Source organism: Schistocerca americana, chromosome 11, assembly GCF_021461395.2.
Source record: "Schistocerca americana isolate TAMUIC-IGC-003095 chromosome 11, iqSchAmer2.1, whole genome shotgun sequence".
In the NCBI taxonomy this organism is placed as follows: domain Eukaryota; kingdom Metazoa; phylum Arthropoda; class Insecta; order Orthoptera; family Acrididae; genus Schistocerca; species Schistocerca americana.
Window position 1 is genome coordinate 202,050,567 of NC_060129.1, and position 22,096 is coordinate 202,072,662.

The 22,096-nt window shown below is 43.0% G+C and overlaps 1 protein-coding gene across 1 annotated transcript in view; it reads right to left on the reverse strand.

Annotated features, from left to right (window-relative positions):
* The window catches only part of LOC124553560 (trithorax group protein osa-like), a 67,538-nt gene extending 45,451 nt beyond the window's left edge, over window positions 1-22,087 (reverse strand). The window contains exons 1-5 of the mRNA XM_047127406.1: window positions 22,061-22,087; window positions 21,887-22,018; window positions 16,759-16,912; window positions 10,999-11,115; window positions 10,844-10,935 (exon numbers count right to left, since the gene is read on the reverse strand). Of these exons, the coding sequence (XP_046983362.1) occupies window positions 10,844-10,935; window positions 10,999-11,115; window positions 16,759-16,912; window positions 21,887-22,018; window positions 22,061-22,087 (522 nt within the window). The remainder of the gene's footprint in view (window positions 1-10,843; window positions 10,936-10,998; window positions 11,116-16,758; window positions 16,913-21,886; window positions 22,019-22,060) is intronic.
* Window positions 22,088-22,096: the final 9 nt, after the last annotated feature.

A 22,096-nucleotide genomic window follows, 5' to 3' on the forward strand; every position in this document is an offset into this window, starting at 1 on the left:
GTTACAACCGCCACGTGCTATAGGGACATAATTGTCTCAGCAATGCTGTACCAATTCTTGTGAAATGCTTTTGTTGCCCGTTTCTGTCGGTATTGATATTAAAGCAGCACTGATCGTCTTTCCCATTTTCTATAATAACGCAATATTTCAAAGTAATGGAAACTTTACAAATTAAAAATAACCTTTTCTTAAAAAATGTTTCTATAAAAACCAAAAATTTTAGCACTGCTTCTATGGCTGATAGTTCGACTTGTTTATCCTTTTACTTGTAAAAGATAGGAAACACACCTGTTGCAAATCAGATCAAACAAATACAGAAAAATAGTACTTATTCAGAACTAAATCGGCTGTAACTGATCTTTTTCTCGTTCCTATGTTGTAATGTTCCTTAGTTTTTTCCTTACGCAGGAGTTTGCTGCTTTGTATTTCTTTAAATATACTTCTTTACAACTTCCAGGTAAAGCATTCCAAGGCATATACTTCTGTTTTGGTCGGTTCTTAATATCTTTTAGTTTAGAGCAAAATAGGACAATTTTTTTTATAACAGCTCATACGGTTGTTTAGGGGGTGAAACATCCTCTAGAAAAATACCGAGTTTCATATTTCTGAACGAACAGCTGAAATGGTAACAGGTACAAAAGACACTTCAAACAAAAATTCCCATGTTTATAGTGTACGTTACAACGGAGCACCCAAATTTTTCGGAAAAGTAACTTTCTTCGGAAAACTCCAGTGCTTGGGGCGCAAAATCAAAGTGCATCTGGCATTTCTTTTTTGTTGGCCCAAACAATTCTGTACTTGAAACTTCCTGGCAGATTAAAGTTGTGTGCCGGGCCGAGACTCGAACTCGGGACCTTTGCCTTTCGCGGGCAAGTGCTCTACCAACTGAGTTACCCAAGCACGACTCACGCCCCGTCCTCACAAATTTACTTCCGGCTGTACCTCGTCTCCTACCTTCCAAACTTTACAGAGTGAAAATCTCATTCTGGAAACATCCCCCAGGCTGTGGCTAAGCCATGTCTCCGCAATATCCTTTCTTTCAGGAGTGCTAGTTCTGCTAGGTTCGCAGGAGAGCTTCTGTAAAGTTTGGAAGGTAGGAGACGAGGTACTGCCGGAAGTAAATCTGTGAGAACGGGGCGTGAGTCGTGCTTGGGTAGCTCAGTTGGTAGAGCACTTGCCCGCGAAAGGTAAAGGTCCCGAGTTCGAGTCTCGGTCCGGCACACAGTTTTAATCTGCCAGGAAGTTTCGAAGTTTCATATCAGCGCACACTCCGCTGCAGAGTGAAAATCTCATTCTGGAATTCTATACTTCCTCATTATTCTACAGATTTATAATAACGTTCCAACAATAATGTACAAACAATACCAAATATAAAATAATTAAATCTGAAAATTTGAAAACTTGAAAACAAAGAAATACGGCAAAAGTAAAATGGTTGTTTCAAATGGCTCTGAGCACTATGAGACTTAACGTCTTAGGTCATCAGTTCCCTAGAACTTAGAACTACTTAAACCTAACTAACCTAAGGACATTACACACATCCATGCCCGAGGCAGGATTCGAACCTGCGACCGTAGCAGCAGCGCGGTTCCTGACTGAAGCAACTAGAACCGCTCCGCCACACTGGCCGGCCAAAAGTAAAAAAAGAAAAAGCAAATACAACACAAGGTAAAAAAATTAAATAATGTAGAATATACGTTTGGAATACATTTACTTGGGAAATACTTATTAAAGAACGCAACATCATAACTAGCATTGAAGCGGAAACATATCGACCGCATATATAGCGATAGAGGTATATTTCCGGCTAATTTCTGCCAAATGCCTCTTCGTCGTGCATGACTGCATTTGGTACTAACGACGCTATACGTTTTGCTATTCGTCAAATGTCGAAACAAAAAAATCAAATAGTTACGGGAGGGGGATGGGTTATCGAAAATAAATGGCTTTTTCGACAAAGGTGAATGCATCGCTGTAACATTACAAACGATAGAACTTTTATTTGAAGTTTGTATTAAGTATTTGTTACCGTTTCAACGGTATTCATTCATAAATATTAAACTCAATTTTTTTTAATGGGGTGTTTCACCCCCTTGACGAACGTCTGGGCAAGTACAAAAAAAAAGAAGATATTTGTCTCTTACCTTGCTCTACACTACAAGCCGGTCGAAATCTAAGTGTACCCTTTGGATAAGTTTACTGGTTAGTCGTATTGATCATTATAAAACCAGCGGGAAAACACTCCTGTTGCAGCACAGAATAAGCAAATATGTTTCTCTTCGTAAGACTCAAAAGTGGGCAACAGGTTGAGCCAAATTCTCATTATTCCTTCATTGCCAAAAATTCTGGCATGCGAAGATATTCGTACAGCTTTCACACGGAACATTCTAAGCCCTTTTATCCAGTCTCTCTTTGTAGTTAACCATCTCCCACTCACTGCCCCCATCTGCATATGTATCTGTCTCACTATCCCCCTTATCAACCACAGAACTACCATATATCCCACTGCCTCTGTCTGTCTTTGTCACTACCACTGTGTCCACCATCAAAAATTCTGGGGGGGGGGGGGGGGGGGGTCCCTCTCTATTTCCGGTACCCATCTGTTTAAAATTTCGGTCCAAAACACGCCCTCTCAAACGTGCTCGCCGATTTATTTGGGTCCAGATCCCCACCAAGCTTTTGTATAACCTCCACTCATCTGTGTTTCTCATTTCCACTGCCTCCTCCATCTTCTGCTCCCACTATATCTCCGTCCATGTCTCTCTATCCTTTACTGTAACCACCTCTCACCAACCATCAATATGTCACCTCTCTTTGGGTCACACTGCTTTTATTGTTTTCACCAACTCTCTCTCTCTCTCTCTCTCTCTCTCTCTCTCTCTCTCTCGCGCACGCACACGCACGGATACTGTCTCCCAACTCTCTCACTGTTTCTCTACTACTATCAGCACAGAAAAGCACAAATATGCCCACAAGCCAACAATATTTAGTGAGGAAGGCAGAATGAGGGTTGAGGCAGCTGGGTAGCCACTTCTCTTTCAGAGTCTTTTGAAGAGGAACATATTCGCCGTTTTTTGTACTCCGATAGGAGCGCTTTTCCGCTGGTTCCCTTCTTTTCCCTGCTATAGCAAGGGCATATATAAAACGAATTCTATAGGTCAGCAAAGGTATGACGGTTTATTCATATACTCTGGCACATTTATATGCTCTGACACATACAAACTACCAGTAAGTATACATAATATAAAGTTAGTTTGCTTACTGATCGCTGTTCATATGAAGTGTCCAGCTTGTGATTTGCATCTTAGAAGAGCAAAAATATTAAGAGAGATATTTTACTGAATCTCTAGTCTTTCCCCTCTTACACAATGTTTCGCTCGTTTTAAGTTAATTTCAGGCATGTTAAAGCCCATTTTCTGGCACTGCAGTATCACATTTCTATAAGCGTGAAACGTCTATTATACAGAAACTGTGCATCAAAGTTTTATTGGTGAAAAAATGTTGCCTAAGAACATAGATTGGTGACCTCAGAGCCCTTGCGATGAACCTAGAATTCTTGCCATGTATTTACTACATCAGTTAAAGATACACTTACGCCTCTGATCAGATATGACGTGCGTATTTTAAGTGCTGAAGTACAGTGACTTTCAACCTCTGGATCTCGGTAACGGATAATGATATCGGAAAAAGTTTCAATATTCACCGAGAACATGATCTGAAGGACATATGGCAAAATCTTCGACGAGCGGCCATGTATGGAAAATACAGGTGTGGCCATACCCACGTTTGTACTTCTCGTATCCAAAAATCACGGCTTTTCGGGGTTTTTCAGAAACGGCCCATGAACAAACGGTACTTTTATAAGCCATATGTGGTCCACTCTACACTGCACTTAATGCAAAAGAACCAACCTATTTGTTCAATTATCCTGGATCGAGGAAAATTTCTTTTTTTAATTTTTAACCTATACTGTAGCGTATCTTCAGTATGGACACTCTTGCAGTATGTATAGAAACGGTAATTAGGCCAGGGCTGCCCAAAACTATTGACCCCTCATCCCTGTGCTCAATAGAACCCTAGTTACGATCTCCCTGAAAAATCGCATTTTCGTGCAAGACTTTTTGGAACATAACAGCATGAAGAGGTAGGCTGATAAACACTACCTGCACACACAGATCTCAAATTATGAAGTAAATAATTTCACGCTACACCAAATGACACTTTTATCTGGTCATCTTCTACTGTTCGATAATCTTGGGATACGTTATTTCGTATGTGGTCCCTTACAATTATACGAATTGTTCCAGTGAGTAACGGTAAACCCTACAGACCCCATTCTTTAAAGAAGCGACAGCTCGCGTAGAAACGCCGCAACATATCTCATTACTATCAAGATGGCTTGATGTATTACACATCTAACGTCAAGCATGTAAGCGAGGAAACGTTTAGAAAATATTTGACATTACATGTGAAGTTAGTTGGAAGTCACTAAAAGTGTGCTCGTTATCAAAAACTAGAATGAACAATTGAGTGAACAGTCGGATGAGAGCGGAATATGGATTGGGAAATAAGAAAGACAAAAGCAGTGAAAAGTAGCAGAAATGAGAACTGCGAGAAAGTAAGCGTAACGATTGATGGTCACGAAGTGGATGAAGTTATGGCATTCTGCTACGTAGGCAGCAAAGTAACAGATGGTGGACAGTTCAAGGGCATCAGAATCAGCTAAAAGGGCATTTACGGCCATGAGGAGTATACTAGTATCAAAGATAGGCCTTAATCTGAGGGAGAATGTACGTCTGGAGCACAGCATTGTGCAATAGCGAAACATGGACTGTGGGCAAACCGTAACAGAAGAGAATCAAATAGTTTGAGATGTGAAGTTACAGACGAATGTCAAAAAGTGGGTGGACTGACAAGGTGAGCAACAAGGTCGTTCTGGGTAGAATTGGAGAGGAAAAGAATATATGGAAAACACTGACAAGAGGGTAGCACAGAATGATAGGACAGGTGTTGACACATCATGAAATAACTTGTATGGAACTAGAGGGAGCTTTAGAGGGTAAAAACTGTAGAGGAAGGAAGAGATTGGAGTACGGTCACTGAGCAATATAGGACGTAAGTTGCAAGTGCTACTCTGAGATGAAGAGGTTGGCACATGAGAATAACTTGTGGCAGGTAGCATTAAACAAGCTAGGGGAGTGATGGCTAAGGAAAAAAGTGTACGCTAGCAAATCATGTGGTATAAAATGATCAATTATCCTTACATAAACAGCCTTTTCAATAACTTTAGCAAACACTGATGGCACAGAAATAGGTCTAAAATTATCTACATTATCCCTTTCTCCCTTTTTATAAAGTGGCTTTACTACTGAGCAATTTTATCATTCAGGAAACTGTCCATTCCTAAAGGAAAAATTAGAAATATGGCTAAATACAGTGCTAACATGTGGAGCACAGTACTTTAATATTCTGCTAGGCACTTCATCATAACCATGAGATTCCCTAGTCTTCAGTTATTTAATTACTGACTCAATCTCCCTCATCTGAATCACAGAGGAATATTGCAGACATCAATCTCAAAAAGGCATTTGCCAACAACGTTATATGATTCCCTGTAGAAAGTAAATTTTTATTTAATTCACCAGAAATGCTCAGGGAATTATTGCTAAATACTGTACAGGTATCTGATTCATCAGTAACAGAAGTATTTATATTGTCCACCTTGTGCTGCTGACCAGACACTTCCTTCACAATTTTAATTTTAACTATGAATTAGCTATTCTATTTGAGTACCGCATACTCTTTGTCCTCCTAATAACATTTTTAAGCACCTTACAGTACTGTTTGTAATGGGCTACTGTAGCTTGATTGTGACTACTTCTAACATTTTGATACAATTTCCACTTTGTTCTACAAGACATCTTATCCCACTAGTCACCCACCTGGGCACTATAAACATCCTGCCACTCTTGTTTCTTCATAAGGTTTAAAAAAACTCTCTAGTACTGTTGGATTAACTTTCCTACATAATTTGTAATTGTATGTGACATTTGTTTGAGTACAAAAGCCTTCCAGTGTTAAAATTTGTGCATCATGGTCTGAAAGGCCATTCACCCTTTTACTAACAGAATGCCCATCTAGTAATGATGAATGAATAAAAATATTGTCTATGGCTCTGCTACTATTCCCCTGCACCCTAGATACAAAATTTATATTGAAGTCACCATGTATAACTAATTTTTGGTACTTCCTACAAAGTGAATCAAGAACCCTCTCTAGCTTGAACAGAAATGCTCTGAAGTCAGAGTTAGGAGACCTATAAAAAACAACAATTAGAAGTTTAGTTTCACTAATTTCAACTGCTCCCGAAGGACATTCAAATATCTGTTCAGTGCAGTGCCGTGATACGTCTATGTACTCAAACGGAATACTGTTTGTTTTACATACATAGCCACTCCCCCCACCCCGCAAGGAACTCCTTGAAAAACAGCCAGCTAATCTGTATCCTGTTAAAGGAAGCCTCTGAACTGCCAAATTATTTAAGTGGTGCCCCGACACCAATAATTTCAGAGTCAGCATCTATAAGCAGTTCACTAACTCTATCTTTAACACTTCTTATATTTTGATGAAATATGCTAATTCCTTCTCTACTTGGAAACATGATGTTCTCTGAAGGTGAGCCCTTATTTAGAGAGACTTCCTTTAATTAGGTATACCTATCACATGACTTCAATCTAAAAAAAGACGTAGCTCCAACACCAACTAGTACGGGAATTTTTCCAAGAGTGATCCCATTACACTATCTCTATAAGCTTAGCCAGCCTCCCCATAGCTATTGAGGTGCAGGCCATGTCTAGTGAAACCTGATCTACTGACAGACCCAACTGGCACCACTGAGATGTGACCCATGCCCTCTGACATCAGCATCCTCCCCAGCCCCAAGCTAAGTGCCTAACAGCAGCATTAAGATGAGGTCTATCATGACACAAACAGATGCATGAAATGCACATTAGTGCTGTCTTTACCAAGTCTGCATGAACATCTACACACATACTCCGTAATCCACCATACGGTGCATGGCGGAGGGTACCTCGTACCACAAGTAGCATCTTCTCTCCCTGTTCCACTCCCAAACAGAACGAGGGAAAAAATGACTGCCTGTATGCCTCTGTATGAGCCCTAATCTCTCTTATCTTATCTTTGTAGTCTTTCCGCAAAATATAAGCTGCCGGCAGCAAAATTGTACTGCAGTCAGCCTCAAATGCTGGTTCTCTAAATTTCCTCAGTAGCGATTCACGAAAAGAACGCCTCCTTTCCTCTAGAGACTCCCACCCGAGTTCCTAAAGCATTTCCGTAACATTCGCGTGATGATCAAACCTACCAGTAACGAATCTAGCAGCCCGCCTCTCAATTGCTTTTATGTACTCCCTCAATCTGACCTGATAGGGATCCCAAACGCTCGAGCAGTACTCAAGAATGGGTCGTTTTAGTGTTTTATAAGTGGTCTCCTTTACAGATGAAGCACATCTTCCAAAATTCTACCATTGAACTGAAGACGACTATCCGCCTTCCCCACAACTGTCATTACATGCTTGTCCCACTTCATATCGCTCTGCAATGTTACGCACAAATATTTAATCGACGTGACTGTTTCAAGCGGTAGACTACTAATGGAGTATTCAAACATTACGGGATTCTTTTTCCTACTCATCTGCATTAATTTACATTTTATTTATAAGTCACCGCCTACATCATATTTCCCGTCCATATCACGACTGTTCCCTGCTCCACCCACTATCACTACCTAATCCTCCTCCGTAAAATTCCTACGTAACTTCCCTATGCTGTCAGTCACCTGAGCCAACACTGCACAAGGTTTCACAATGCTAGTGACCTGGTACTCAATGCGAACTACCTAGCAGCAGAACCTTCCTGTTTCTGTTAGACTTTGCAACTGACCTAGGCCACCTAACTGCTGAGAACTGCTGCACATCCCCAACACCTACAGCTAAACGAGGCTCCTCTCCACTCAACTCTGACAGTTGGTCAAATCTATTGCATACATGCAAAGTATAAACTGTCTGAATACCTCCTCCTCCTCCTAGGCCTTCTTTCCAACTGCCAGTTCTCATTCCCGACTGCCCTTCACTCTCCTCAACCCATCTAGTTCCTCCTTTGCACCTTGTAACTGCACCTCAAGGGCACAGATCTTATGCTTCTGCTCCTTGATCAACTTATTTCTACTACAGATTCTGCATTCACTTGAGAGGATCTTGCTAGAATGCCCACTGGTTTCACCACTGCATCCACCCCCCCTCCCCCCAATGAAAATACTTTGAACAAATCCCATACCGTAACCCATTGCTCACAAACCTATGACAGAGCTCACAATTCTCACTCACAGTAAAATTTTATAGTAACTGAAAAAAACTACATCCACATTACCTAAGTTCAGTTACACCAGTAGAACAAACAGTAGTGGTCTCGAAATTCTCTGTCTACTAAGAAAACAACTACTTGTATTAATACTACTACACCACAGCTAATACCAATACTAACAAAACTTCACAAAATTATTAGCTAAAACCAAAAATTCAAGTGGCCACTGTAACACTCGACGAAGTTAAAACACAATGAAAATTTTACTGAAATATATCACTATAAACAATAAAAAACGTCAATGGAAACTAAACCATAAAATTTATTAAACGACTTCAACGCACAAAAAAAGAAAAAAAACATCACAGCGAGCGAACGTTTCCAAAAGTTTACTGAATCGTTATTTCGCCATAAACAGCACAAAACAATGCTGAAAACTATTAAATTTAATAACTGTATAACAGTGCACAAATAACTTTGTCAGTATTTAGCTTTATAACCGCCACAGCTGCAACTGCACGCCGCGAAATGTAATCAAACTACTGAGGCGCGAGGCTTGGACAAACGATGTAAGCACATTTTCGAACGACAGACCACTCGAGTCAACAATACAGGAAGAAAGACTGATATTAATGAAAATCCACTAATAAGTTACTTTTACAGCAAATATTAACACGAATAAACTTTAAAATAAGTAACTGAAAGGAATAAAACTTTATGAAATATTGACGAGCAATTTTAACAGCATTCCAGCACACGTGACGTCACGCCAAAGATCAACTGAGAACAGGTATGGATGCCAATGTCATTCATATTAAAGTAGCTGTCTTGTACTCACGCCTAGATTGATGTGACGTCCATATTGCGTCGTTAGTGGTCTGTTTTGTAACTGTCACTGCTTTAATAAGATCGTAATTAGCGTCAAGATGTTGAAATTAAATGTTAATTACGACGTGACAGCAGTTTGACAGTTCGACTCTTGTGGCGCTACATGTTTACAAAGTGTGTGCGGACTAACAGCGATATTATTTTATTAATTAAAATTTGCTTGTTGCATATGTTACTTCTGTTCTACCCATTTTTGTGTTCTAATTGAGAAAGACAATACCATTAACTATCTGGATCTCACAATTGGCAAAAATAATAATCGCTACACATTTGATGTCTATAGATAAAATACCGCTTCTGACAATACTATAAACGCCAATTCCTGTCACCCAATGGCTCATAAAGTAGCATTTTTCCATTCTATGATTAATACATTAAATAACGTCCCATTAGAAAAGCAGCTATTCAAAACGAACTTAATAAACTTCGTTATATAGCCTATACAACTGATTTTGACCCCAACACAATCACAAAATTATATTACAAATGTAAAACACGAAAGCAGAACACAATACATAGCGAGATATGCACAAGTCCAGAAACATCACCGACATAGAAAATAAGATTCATACCAGCACTCTAGCTTGGAAGAATCTCCAACAGAATTAATACACCTTTTTAAAGTCATAAATATCCAACTAGCCTTCCGAACGAATAAGAGCCTTTCAATAAAATTGCGTTCCGCCACCACTAGTACACCGAAATGCAATAACCCAGGCGTATATAAAATCACATGTGGCAGTTGTAATAGCTTTTACATTGGCCAAACAGGAAGAAATTTTAACGTGAGATATAAAGAACACACTAGAGAGAGCGAATATAACCGGTCGAGCTGCTTCCTACACCTGAAAAATCAAAACCACGCACCTGATGCCATCGGAAATGCACTACAAATTCCACACAGAATACCAAAAGGTTTTACAACGAACATTCTTGAGGAATTAGAAATGTGCATGTACACGAGAAAACACCCACAAAAATATTAAAGGAATATATAGAACTTAGACACAAGTACTATCTTAAAAACTTTCTTGAATTTGTAGAACACGACAATTGATAAATCGGAAGCAACATATGCAACAACCAAAGATAATCGTAACAAATTTTAGTTAATAAAATAATATGGCTCTTTATGTGCACAACTTTGTAAACGTATAGCTTAATAAGAGTGGAGCTGTCAAACTGCTGGTCATAATTAACATTTAATTTCAACATCTTGACATTATTTACGGTCTTATTAAAGCAGTGACAGTTACAAAACAGTCCACTAACGACGCAATATGGACGTCACATCAATCTAGGCGTGAGTACAAGACAGCTACTTTAATATGAATGACACTGACATCCATAACTGTTCTCACCATAATTGTAATTGCAGGTTCGCATTTAAAGGTGATTGTAGGTACTTGAAAATGGCGATTAAGGCGAAACAGTCTGTCATAATTAAAGATTACTTATTATAAGTGTCTGTTTGGTGTATTTACTCTGACAATCATGTCTTTACCAGACATGTATTACGCTGCTGGGCCTAAAGAAGAAAAAGTGTAAGAAAAGACCACGAGGCGGTGCGACGTACCTGGCTCACGATCTCCGAAGTGGAGCCGAAGCGCGGCTTGATGCCTCGGACGGACGGCCGCCGCTGGAAGCCGTAGTCGTCGTCGCGGTCCTCTTCGCCCACGCCCCCAGCGCCGCCCCCGGGACTCGGAGTCGCGGGGGCGGACCCTCCGCCACCGCCGCCCCCGGGGCCGCCTCCGCCGTAGCGCCGCCGCAGCCGCTCTATGCGGCCGGCGTCCTGCTGCACGAACAGCGCCAGCTCGTCCACTGCCCCCGGGGATGGCACGCCGCCCCCTGTCGACACCAGAGACGGAGGTGGTTAAGCAGCTGACAATGATGACGATCAGTTTGTGGGACACTTAACTGCGCGGTCATCAGCGCCCGTACTAAGTTGCATTCTTTACATGGTTCCGTTCTTACACGGTCCACCTCTTACACGGTCCACCTCTTACACGGTCCACCTCTTACACGGTCCACCTCTTACACGGTCCACCTCTTACACGGTCCACCTCTTACACGGTCCAGCTCTTACACGGTCCACCTCTTACACGGTCCACCTCTTACACGGTCCACCTCTTACACGGTCCACCTCTTACACGGTCCACCTCTTACACGGTCCACCTCTTACACGGTCCACCTCTTACACGGTCCAGCTCTTACACGGTCCAGCTCTTACACGGTCCAGCTCTTACACGGTCCAGCTCTTACACGGTCCAGCTCTTACACGGTCCAGCTCTTACATGGTCCAAAGTAGCCACTGTCACTAATGATGATGCTGATGATGAAATGATGAGGACAACAGAAACACCCTGTCCCTGGACAAAGAAAATCGAACCTAGGACCCTGTGATCCACAGGCAGCAACGTTAGCCACTAAACCACAAGCTGCAGACCAATTAGTTGACACGTGCGGCTTTCTCAGACAGATGCCTGCGTCTGCAGACTCTCGACCGAGTGTCCTTCCCAACTCCACCCGTCTTCCATGTCATCCGTAGTCACAGTATTTGAAGCTCGATTTCTGGACATCAGTTACCTAAAGCATTATGACTAATTTCTCAAAACCAAAAAAATCGCGTTTGAAGGAAATCCACTACTGAACAGCCACACTATTGATGGCAAACAGCTCGAGACAGCGTCTGCTGTAAAATATCTAGGCGTAATTATCCAGACCGAACTTAAGTGGAATGACCACGTAGTGGGAAAGGCAGATGCCAGACTCGGATTCATGGGAACAACCTTCAGGAAGTGTAACTCATCCACGAAAGAAGTGGCTTATAAGGCGCTTGTTCGCCAGATTCTTGAGTAGTGCTTATCTACCTGGGATCCCTATCAGGTAGAACTAATGGAGGAGATAGAAAAGATCCGACGAAGAGCAGCTGGGGAGAGAGCGTTACGGAGATGCTAAACAAACTCCACTGGTAGACGTTACAAGAGAGGCGTTGGGCATCACGGAGAGATTCACTTTTGCAATTTCGGGACAGCACTGTTCAGGAGGAGTCGGACAACATATTACTTCCCGCCCACATACATATCGCATATTGACCATGAGGAGAAAATTCGAGAAATTAGAACAAATGCAGAGAGTTACTGGCAATCATTCTTCCCACGCACTATTCGCGAGTGGAACAGGGTTGGAGGCATGAGATAGTGACACCGAAAGTACCCTCCGCCACACGCCATTGTGTGGCTTGTGGAGTAAACATGGAGATGCGATGTAGATGAAAATTAGAAGATTTCCGAACAGTGTTCAAAATGAAGAACATCAACAGTATTGTCATAGTCGCCAGTAGTTAAGTGCAAATTGTATGGGCACCAAACATCTGTGTAATTATGGCACGCGATATTTGGTGCCCATACAATTTGCACTTAACTACTGGCGACTATGACAATACTGTTGATGTTCTTCATTTTGAACAGTGTGGCGGAGGGTACTTTCGGTGTGGACTCCGGGATGGACAGAGAAACTGTGACAGTGTAAAGAAATTAGTGACACACAAATACAGGGTGTTTGAAAAAGAACTCCCTGGGTTTAATGTGTCCTAGGATCTGTACAAAGTGACATACACTATTCTAGTTTGTGGTGTTTGATTCATCAGCTCTCCGAGTTTGGTTCCCCTGCAGTTGTCAGGTCTGCTTGACATTGAGACAGCACCAGTGCTGTTTTATTTTCCTCTGTTCCCTCAGTTCAAGTCCAGGCATGCATGCAATGCACGGCAGAGCAACTCCGCAGCAAATGGGGATGTCAACATGTTGACAGAGTAAGACTGTCCGCAAATGGACGATATTGAGGTGGAAAAACAGGCTTGTGCTTTTCCAACAAGATGGGGCCCCACCACATTACAACAACCATGTGCATGTGGCTCTTGACACTTGCCTTCCAGAAAGGTGGATAGGCAGGGCTGGCCCAATACCTTAGACACCACGAAGCCCAGACTTAACTGCACTGGACTTTTTCTTTTGTTCTGTACAGTGAGAAGATCAGAGGCATCAGTCATTTATGGGCGGTTGGGGCAGTTACACCTGAAATGCTGCTGAACACGTGGCGAGAAATGGGATAGTGTGCAGGGCAACAAATGGATCTCACATTGTAGTCTACTAACATTAAACAAAACTTAAAGCTCTTTGATGATATGTACTAATTAATGTAATTTTTCATTCCTCATTAAATTTATACTTAAAATTAGGGAGTTCCTTTTCAAACACCACATATACAGTGTGTTACAGAAAGGTACGGCCAAACTTTCAGGAAACATTCCTCACACACAAATAAAGAAAAGATGTTATGTGGACACGTGTCCGGAAACGCTTAATTGCCATGTTAGAGCTCATTTTAGTTTCGTCAGTATGTACTGTACTTCCTCGATTCACCGCCATGATTTCATACGGGATACTCTACCTGTGCTGCTAGAACATGTGCCTTTACAAGTACGACACAACATGTGGTTCGCGCGCGATGGAGCTCCTGCACATTTCAGTCGAAGTGTTCGTACGCGTCTCAACAACAGATTCGGTGACCGATGGATTGGTAGAGGCGGACCAATTCCGTGGCCTCCACGCTCTCCTGACCTCAACCCTCTCGACTTTCATTTACGGGGGCATTTGAAAGCTCTTGTCTACGCAACCCGGTACCAAATGTAGAGACTCTTCGTGCTCGTATTGTGGACGGCTGTGATACAATACGTCATTCTCCAGGGCTGCATCAGCGCATCAGGGATTCCGTGCGACGGAGGGTGGATGCACGTATCCTCGCTAACGGAGGACATTTTGAACATTTCCTGTAACAAAGTGTCTGAAGTCACGCTGGTACGTTCTGTTGCTGTGTGCTTCCATTCCGTGATTAATGTGATCTGAAGAGAAGTAATAAAAATGAGCTCTAACATGGAAAGTAAGCGTTTCCGGACACATGTCCACATAACATATTTTCTTTCTATGTGTGTGAGGAATGTTTCCCGAAAGTTTGGCCGTACCTTTTTATAGCACCCTGTATACTTTATTGTGCAGTGATAGTTAAGTTGTACAGCAACTTGTCGGATCTGCTTGAAGACAGATGCAACTAAGCAACGGCCTGTCAAGGTGTGCACAACTGAATACAATGTCAACAAGACTGTGTCTGTCCCATATGCCACACTGTCGATCACTGTAGTAAACGTGTGTCGCTAAGAGAAGGCTACCACTTGTAGACTAACAAGGGGAGGCCGCCAATTGTGAAATTCAGATTCGACTCATACTGCGCATAATAAAAGCTCATGGCCAGAGGTGTGATGTGGCAAAGCACCAAGATGCACTTCTCAGCCGTTGTCGAGAAAATCGACAGTTAAAATAAACCGTTGTGGTGAAATACTCTCTACGACTAACAATTATCTACAGCGCCGTGGCGCAGCGGTAAGCGCTCGGGTTCGTAATCCGAAGGTCGCCGGATCGAATCTCGCACAATGCAATTTTTTTATTATTAGTTTTTTGTAATTCAAATATATATATATATATATATATATATATATATATATATATATATATATACACACACCCTGTTAAACAAACGGAAAAATGGAGGCGGTACAATTGGAGAGCGATCCGTCTTCACCAACATGCATAAGCAATTCGTTAATAGTATATATATATATATATATATATATATATATATATATATATATATATATATATATATATATATATACAGGGTGTACCAAAGTTTTCACGTCCGCACTCATTTTAGACGATGTTACAAGTTGCGCTAGGGACCGCATCTACCTTCTTTCGAAGTTAGCAGGCAACTACGCTGTTATGCGGCGGCTCGTTTCGACCCATTCAACATCTGTCCTTCAAGTGTAACGAGCGAGTAACGGAGTTTATATTTCATACCTGCCACAGCAAATTTGTGTTGGTGGGGTCTCTATTCTAATTCGAACGTTTGAATTACGCTATACGTATTCGTTTCGGAATATCGTTTCTACGTCTTCCGTTAACTATACGTGGTTAACATTACGAAGACAATTAATAACATTTGTGAAATACAACTTTGTTTGCAGAAAACATAATTAATGATGTTCGAAGTCGCCAGTTTTTCCACGACCAACGACTTTCAACAACTTATTATTTGAATTACAAAAAACAAATACTAAAAAAAAAAGGTTGCATGGCGCGAGATTCGATCCGGCGACCTTAGGATTACGAACCCGAGTGCTTACCGCTGCGCCACGACGCTGTAGGAAATTATAAATCGTAGAGAGTATTTCACCGCAACGGTTTCTTTTAACTGTCGATTTTCTCGACAACGGCTGAGAAGTGCATCTTGGTGCTTTGCCACATTACACCTCTGGCCATGAGCTTTTATTATGCGCAGTATGAATGGAATCTGAATTTCACAATTGGCGGCCTCCCCTTGTAAGTGTCACTGGCTGATCCCCACTAATTAGTGTAGCTATGAACAGCAACTCTGGAACTCTGTACTACAACTGTCATACGCCAATGTCGAACATGAACCACCTGTTGTTGCTTGTGGCTGCTGCTTACCACAACGTGGAAGTCCACCTCACTGGTGGCAGTGTGGAGGTTGCCGACCGGACCACACTTGGCGGGGAACTCCAAAGTGCCGCCTGTGGCGCCAGATAGAAACTGTTTCAGCATGCCACCTCCGGTTGTGCCCATTGGTGGGGCTACAACACCACTTTGTGCTTGCCAAAATCTACCTCGGCCAGCAAGGTCGCTGGACCACTCCCCAAGTGAGAATGTTTGGAGCATTATGGGCAGTGACCACCAAAGAGCTCTGTATTTTGAGGTTGGTTGGTTGGTTGGTTTGGGGAAGCAGACCAGACAGCGTGGTGATCGGTCTCATCAGATTAGGGAAGGACGGGGAAGGAAGTCGGCCGTGCCCTTTCAGAGGAACCATCCCAGCATTTGCCTGGAGTGATTTAGGGAAATCATGGAAAACCTAAATCAGGATGGCCGGACGCGGGACTGAACCGTCGTCCTCCCGAATGCGAGTCCAGTGTCTAACCACTGCGCCACCCCACTCGGTCTGGATGATTTTGAGGGTCTAGCACGCCAATTGGACAGAATTTGGCATGATATCCCTCAAGCGGAGTCCAACCACTCTTTCAGTCAACAGCGTGCCCAAGAACTACTTTCATAAGGGCCAAAAGTGGACCAACGCATTGCTGCCTTGCCCTATTTGTGAAGCTCTTTCTCTTGAGTAAACAATTGATTTTTCTGAAAGCGCAGTGATTGGTTCACCTGTACTTGTACATCATATTTACCGATTTCCATCCCCTTCAGATAATTGCTTTGTGGTGCATCCTTTTTTTTGTCTGAAGAGTGTATGGTCTGCAGACAATGTGTTCTTCATTTGTATAGCACAGCACAAAATTTCCTCCATTCAAAAAAGCTTTCACTCAAGGCAGTTTACAACAGAAAAGACTGTAGCTGGACCTCTGGTGCTCACCCTCTGTAGTGGTGGTGGCAGTGGTGGTGGTGCCGGCGACCAGGTCTGGCTGTGGTTGGGTGCCGTCAAGTGCCTCGTCGATGTCGCCCAGGCTGTAGGCAGTAGCGCAACTGCTCGCCACAGAGCTGCGGTCCCCGGGCTGACCTCTGTACACCTGTTGGCCAGAAAATGCAACAAATAGATACTCAGTGTACAACTGTATGGACAAACAACACATACCCATTGTACAGCTGCCAGGAAAATACAACACATATCTACTGTACACCTACCAGAAAATGCAACTCATACCCATTCTACACCTGCAAGAAAAAACAACACATACTAATTGTACATTTAACATAAAAAACGCCATATACCCACTGTATGCCTACCATAAAATACCACACATACCCACTGTATGCCTACCAGAAAATACAACACATACCCACCGTATGCCTACCAGAAAATACAACACATACCCACCGTATTCCTACCAGAAAATACAACACATACGCACTGTATGCCTACCAGAAAATACAACACATACCCACTGTACACTTGCCAGAAAGATACAACGCACACCCACTGCACACCTGCCAGTGAATACAATAAACACATCGCTTAACTGTCTCTAGTCAAACAGCTTGTAAAGTGGCAGCACTGTCTCTAAAGTTGGCTCCACTGCATTTTATCGGAAAGGTTGAGTGCAGCTGTATGTTTGTGTATCATTTTTTGTGAGAATCTCACATTGTTGAGTTGTCATACAAATGGTGCACTTTGCATTAGACCAGCGAATTGATACTGTGGAGTGTTAAATAAAGACATGCTCCATCAAGGACCGTAAAGAAATGTTTGAAGCAAAGTATCACCGAGCTAGGTGGCGCAGTGGCTAGCACACTGGACTCGCATTCGGGAGGACGACGGTTCAATCCCGCGTCCGGCCATCCTGTTTCAGGTTTTCCGTGATTTCCCTAAATCGCTCCAGGCAAATACTAGGATGGTTCCTTTGAAAGGGCATGGCCGACTTCCTTCCCCGTCCTTCTCTAATCCGATGAGACCGATGACCTCACTGTCTGGTCTCCTTCCCCAAACAAACCAACCAACCAAAGTATCCTAGTAGGAGACTCCCTACGTGCAGCACTATTCGAGATCAGTACAGGAAATGGGGCGCTGCAGCATCCAATCAGAATGTGCAGAGGAATCTGTGGCAGACAGTTAGGACTCACGTAGCAAGTCCAACAAATTATTTAACCATTAGGGTACATTTTACAATAAAATTTTTTACTGTAGTGAGGGACAATAAATTAATATGTTCTGCAAATATTCGTGCATGGCTTAGCATTGTCATTAGCGCCGTTTAGGTAACAGAACTGTTTTCAACACTAGTCAGTCATAAGAAATTCTGAAATTCTTTTTTAACATTTCATAAAATTTCAGATGAACTGCCAGGTGTCTGCTACTTTCTGCCACTATATTTCGGAACCATGTCTTCTGGTAACATTTGGGTGAATACCAAAGAAAATGCACTGGGCTCACATATTTAAGACACCACCAGGACAACATGCAGACTGCATCCAGTTGGCGATGTGCATGTGCTGCCAGAGCACATGCTCTCCCAGAGCGCATGTGCTTCTGCTACAAGTCTGTGTGCTGTGCTGTGCCACTCGTCCTTTATGGTGAAAGCTCGCCTCATCGATATCAAACTGATTGCCTATGTACGGTAAAATCGCAAACGACGCCGGCTACGTACAAAGTTTTTCTAAGGCAGGATTCCATGTAGAACGTAACTGGACGCCACTGTCCTGTTTAACACAAGACTCAGACAGTCTTATGTCCACTGATTCATTTATGATGAAGCTCCAACAGTTTGCCATATGGGGCACAACCTTTCTTTCACTGTATTTCATCAAATGACCAGTGGAAATAGCATGTTCTGCGATAGCTGACATACTGGCATTGGGGGGGGGGGGGGGGGGGGCGAGTATGCCGCTGATGTTCTATTAGAATGTTGTATAAATTTGTAACATTTTTGTTTTTCGTTTTGGTATTCTGATCGCTATGGGATTATTTATCAACTGTCATTTTTTATTTGTAGTTCACTGTTGCTATTCCATTTTACATATTGTCATTTCATCATTTGGAGATACGTAGTCAGGATGTGGTCGCTGGAAAATGGAGTGCCAGATGGTGAAAGCGGAACATTTCCGCCATACTCTCCTCTTTGAGTCCAACAGCGGGGTGACAGCAGCGGAAGCAACCGGAAACATATGCGCCATGTGTGGGGATAATGCGGTTGGACAGAGCACCAGAAGAAAACGGTTTTCTCAACTCTCCACGTTCAGGGAGACTTTCGGGGTTTGAGGAATATCGTTCAAACGCATAAACCCACTACGATCAACGTCAGTGTACTCGAGAATGCATAAATGTGTTGTTGTTGTTGTTGTTGTTGTTGTCTTCAGTCCTGAGACTGGTTTGATGCAGCTCTCCATGCTACTCTATCCAGTGCAAGCTTCTTCATCTCCCAGTACCTACTGCAACCTACATCCTTCTGAATCTGCTTAGTGTATTCATCTCTTGGCCTCCCTTTATGATTTTTACCCTCCACCTTGCTGCTTAGTGTATTCATCTCTTGGCCTCCCTTTATGATTTTTACCCTCCACCTTGCCCTCCAGTACTCAATTGGTGATCCCTTCATGCCTCAGAACATGTCCTACCAACCGATCCCTTCATCTAGTCAAGTTGTGCCACAAACTCCTCTTCTCCCCAATTCTGTTCAATACCTCCTCATTAGTTATGTGATCTACCCATCTAATCTTCAGCATTCTTCTGTAGCACCAGATTTCGAAAGCTTCTATTCTCTTCTTGTCCAAACTATTTATAGTTCATGTTTCACTTCCATACATGGCTACACTCCACACAAATACTTTCAGAAACGACTTCCTGACACTTAAATCTATACTTGATGTTAACAAATTTCTCTTGTTCAGAAACGCTTTCCTTGGCATTGCTAGTCTACATTTTATATCTCCTCTACTTCGATCATCATCAGTTATTTTGCTCCCCAAATAGCAAAACTCAAATGGTTCAAATGGCTCTGAGCACTATGGGACTCAACTGCTGTGGTCATAAGTCCCCTAGAACTTAGAACTACTTAAACCTAACTAACCTAAGGACAGCACACAACACCCAGCCATCACGAGGCAGAGAAAATCCCTGACCCCGCCGGGAATCGAACCCGGGAACCCGGGCGTGGGAAGCGAGAACGCTACCGCACGACCACGAGATGCGGGCAGCAAAACTCCTTTACTACTTTAAGTGTCTCATTTCCTAATCTAATTCGCTCAGCATCACCCAATGTGATGAACTCTGATAATTCCATATCATGCAACATTTGCATGCAATGCAGAATGTTCAAAATTTGAGTGTAGGGGGACTGTATGCCGTTAGCCAAAATCACAAAAATCAGAGTGCGGCTGTATATGCATCTCTTGCTGCTTGTCATCAATTGGCTCACGAACAACATCGACCATTCCTACCTTGTATCGTTACTGATGACGAGAAACAGTCTCTTTATAGTGACATAAGGAAGAGAAAGGAATGGTCGAGCCCAAACAAAGCAGCTACCCGTACAAAGACCTGCGTGCATCTGTAAAAGATAATGTTACGCAACTGGTGGAACAGCAGCGGTGCGGTCTACTACGATTTGCCTCCCCGAGGTGTATCCATGACTGCTGACATTTATTGACAGCAATTGAGGCATCTTGAGCAAAAAAATGTTCAAATGTGTGTGAAATCTCATGGGAGTTAACTGCTATGGTCATCAGTCCCTAAGCTAAGACACTATTTAACCTAAATTATCCTAAGGACAAACACACACATCCATGCCCGTGGCAGGATTCGAACATACGCTGGGATCAGCCGCACAGTCCATGACTGCAGCGCCTTAGACTGCTCTGCTAATCCTGTGTGGCTATCTTGAGCAGTCCGAGACCAATGACCAGGAAGACTTGGCCCAATGGCATAACCCACTGTCATCCATACAAATTTCATTGTTGTTTGCAAACGTGAGAACCAGGAATGACTGCAAATGGTCTTCTAGTAGCTGAATACAGCTATTCACAGTCAATGATGAATTAAGCTCGACCTGAGGACCCAGTCCATTCGATGCATACACAGCCCACACCATTATGAAGTTACTACTAGATTGTATACTGCCTTGTTGACAATTTAGGTCCATGGCTTCATGCGATCTGCACAACACTCGACCTGTATCATCAGATCTTACCAGCTGAAATTGGGACTCATCTGACTACACCACAGTGTTCCGGTGGTCTAGGGTCCAACTGTAAGCCAAGAGCCCAGGCAAGGTGCTGCAGGTGATGCCGTGCTGTTAGCAAAGGCATTCTCATCGATCATCTGCTACCGTAGCCCATTAGCACCACATTTCGCCTCACTGCCCTAAGGGATACATTCGTCGTGTGTCCCACATTGATTCCTCAGTGTTCCTTGTCTGTTAGCACCGACAAGACTGTGCAAACGCCGCTGCTCTCGGTCGTTAAGTGAAGGATGTCAGCCATTGTGTTGTCTGTGGTGAGAGGTAATGCCTCAAATTTGATATTCTTGGCCCACTCTTCACACTGTGGATCTACGAGTATTGATGTCGCTGAAGATATCCCAAATGGAATGTCCCATGTATCTAGCTCCAATTACCACACCATGTTTAATGTCTTAATCCCCACCAAGCAACCATAATTAGGTTGGAAATGTTTTGACATGAATGAACTAAGCACAAATGACAGCTCCAACAATGCACTGCCCTTTTTATATGGCCTGTATGCGATACTACTGCCTACTGTATATTGTATATGTGCATATTGCTATTCCATAGCTTGTCAGCTCAGTGCATGCATGTGGTATTTTTCCTTTTGGACATGTCCAAAGAACAGATGCGATGCAATGCACACACAAACACACACACACACACACACACACACACACACACACACACACACACACACACACACATTATATAACGTACTGTAATCACTATGCCTGCCATGAATTAAAGGGAACCTTGTTGACAGAGACAGCAGCAGCGACCTATCTTTGCAACAGGGTGCAGTGGAGGCGGCTGTGGGGGAGCACTCACCCCATGCAGAGAGTGCAGGTCCGGCTGCTGGTGGGTGGCGGAGGGTGCGTAGAGCTCGGCGTCAGCAGCTCCGGCAGACACGCACGCCGCCAGCGGCGCTAGCGTCGACAGGAACTGCTTGCGGCCTTCAGAGGTCGACGACGACGCGGTTGTCGACGCCGCGCTCGCCCTCACCGCCACTCCGGCCGGCGCCGCCGCCATAGCGCGCCC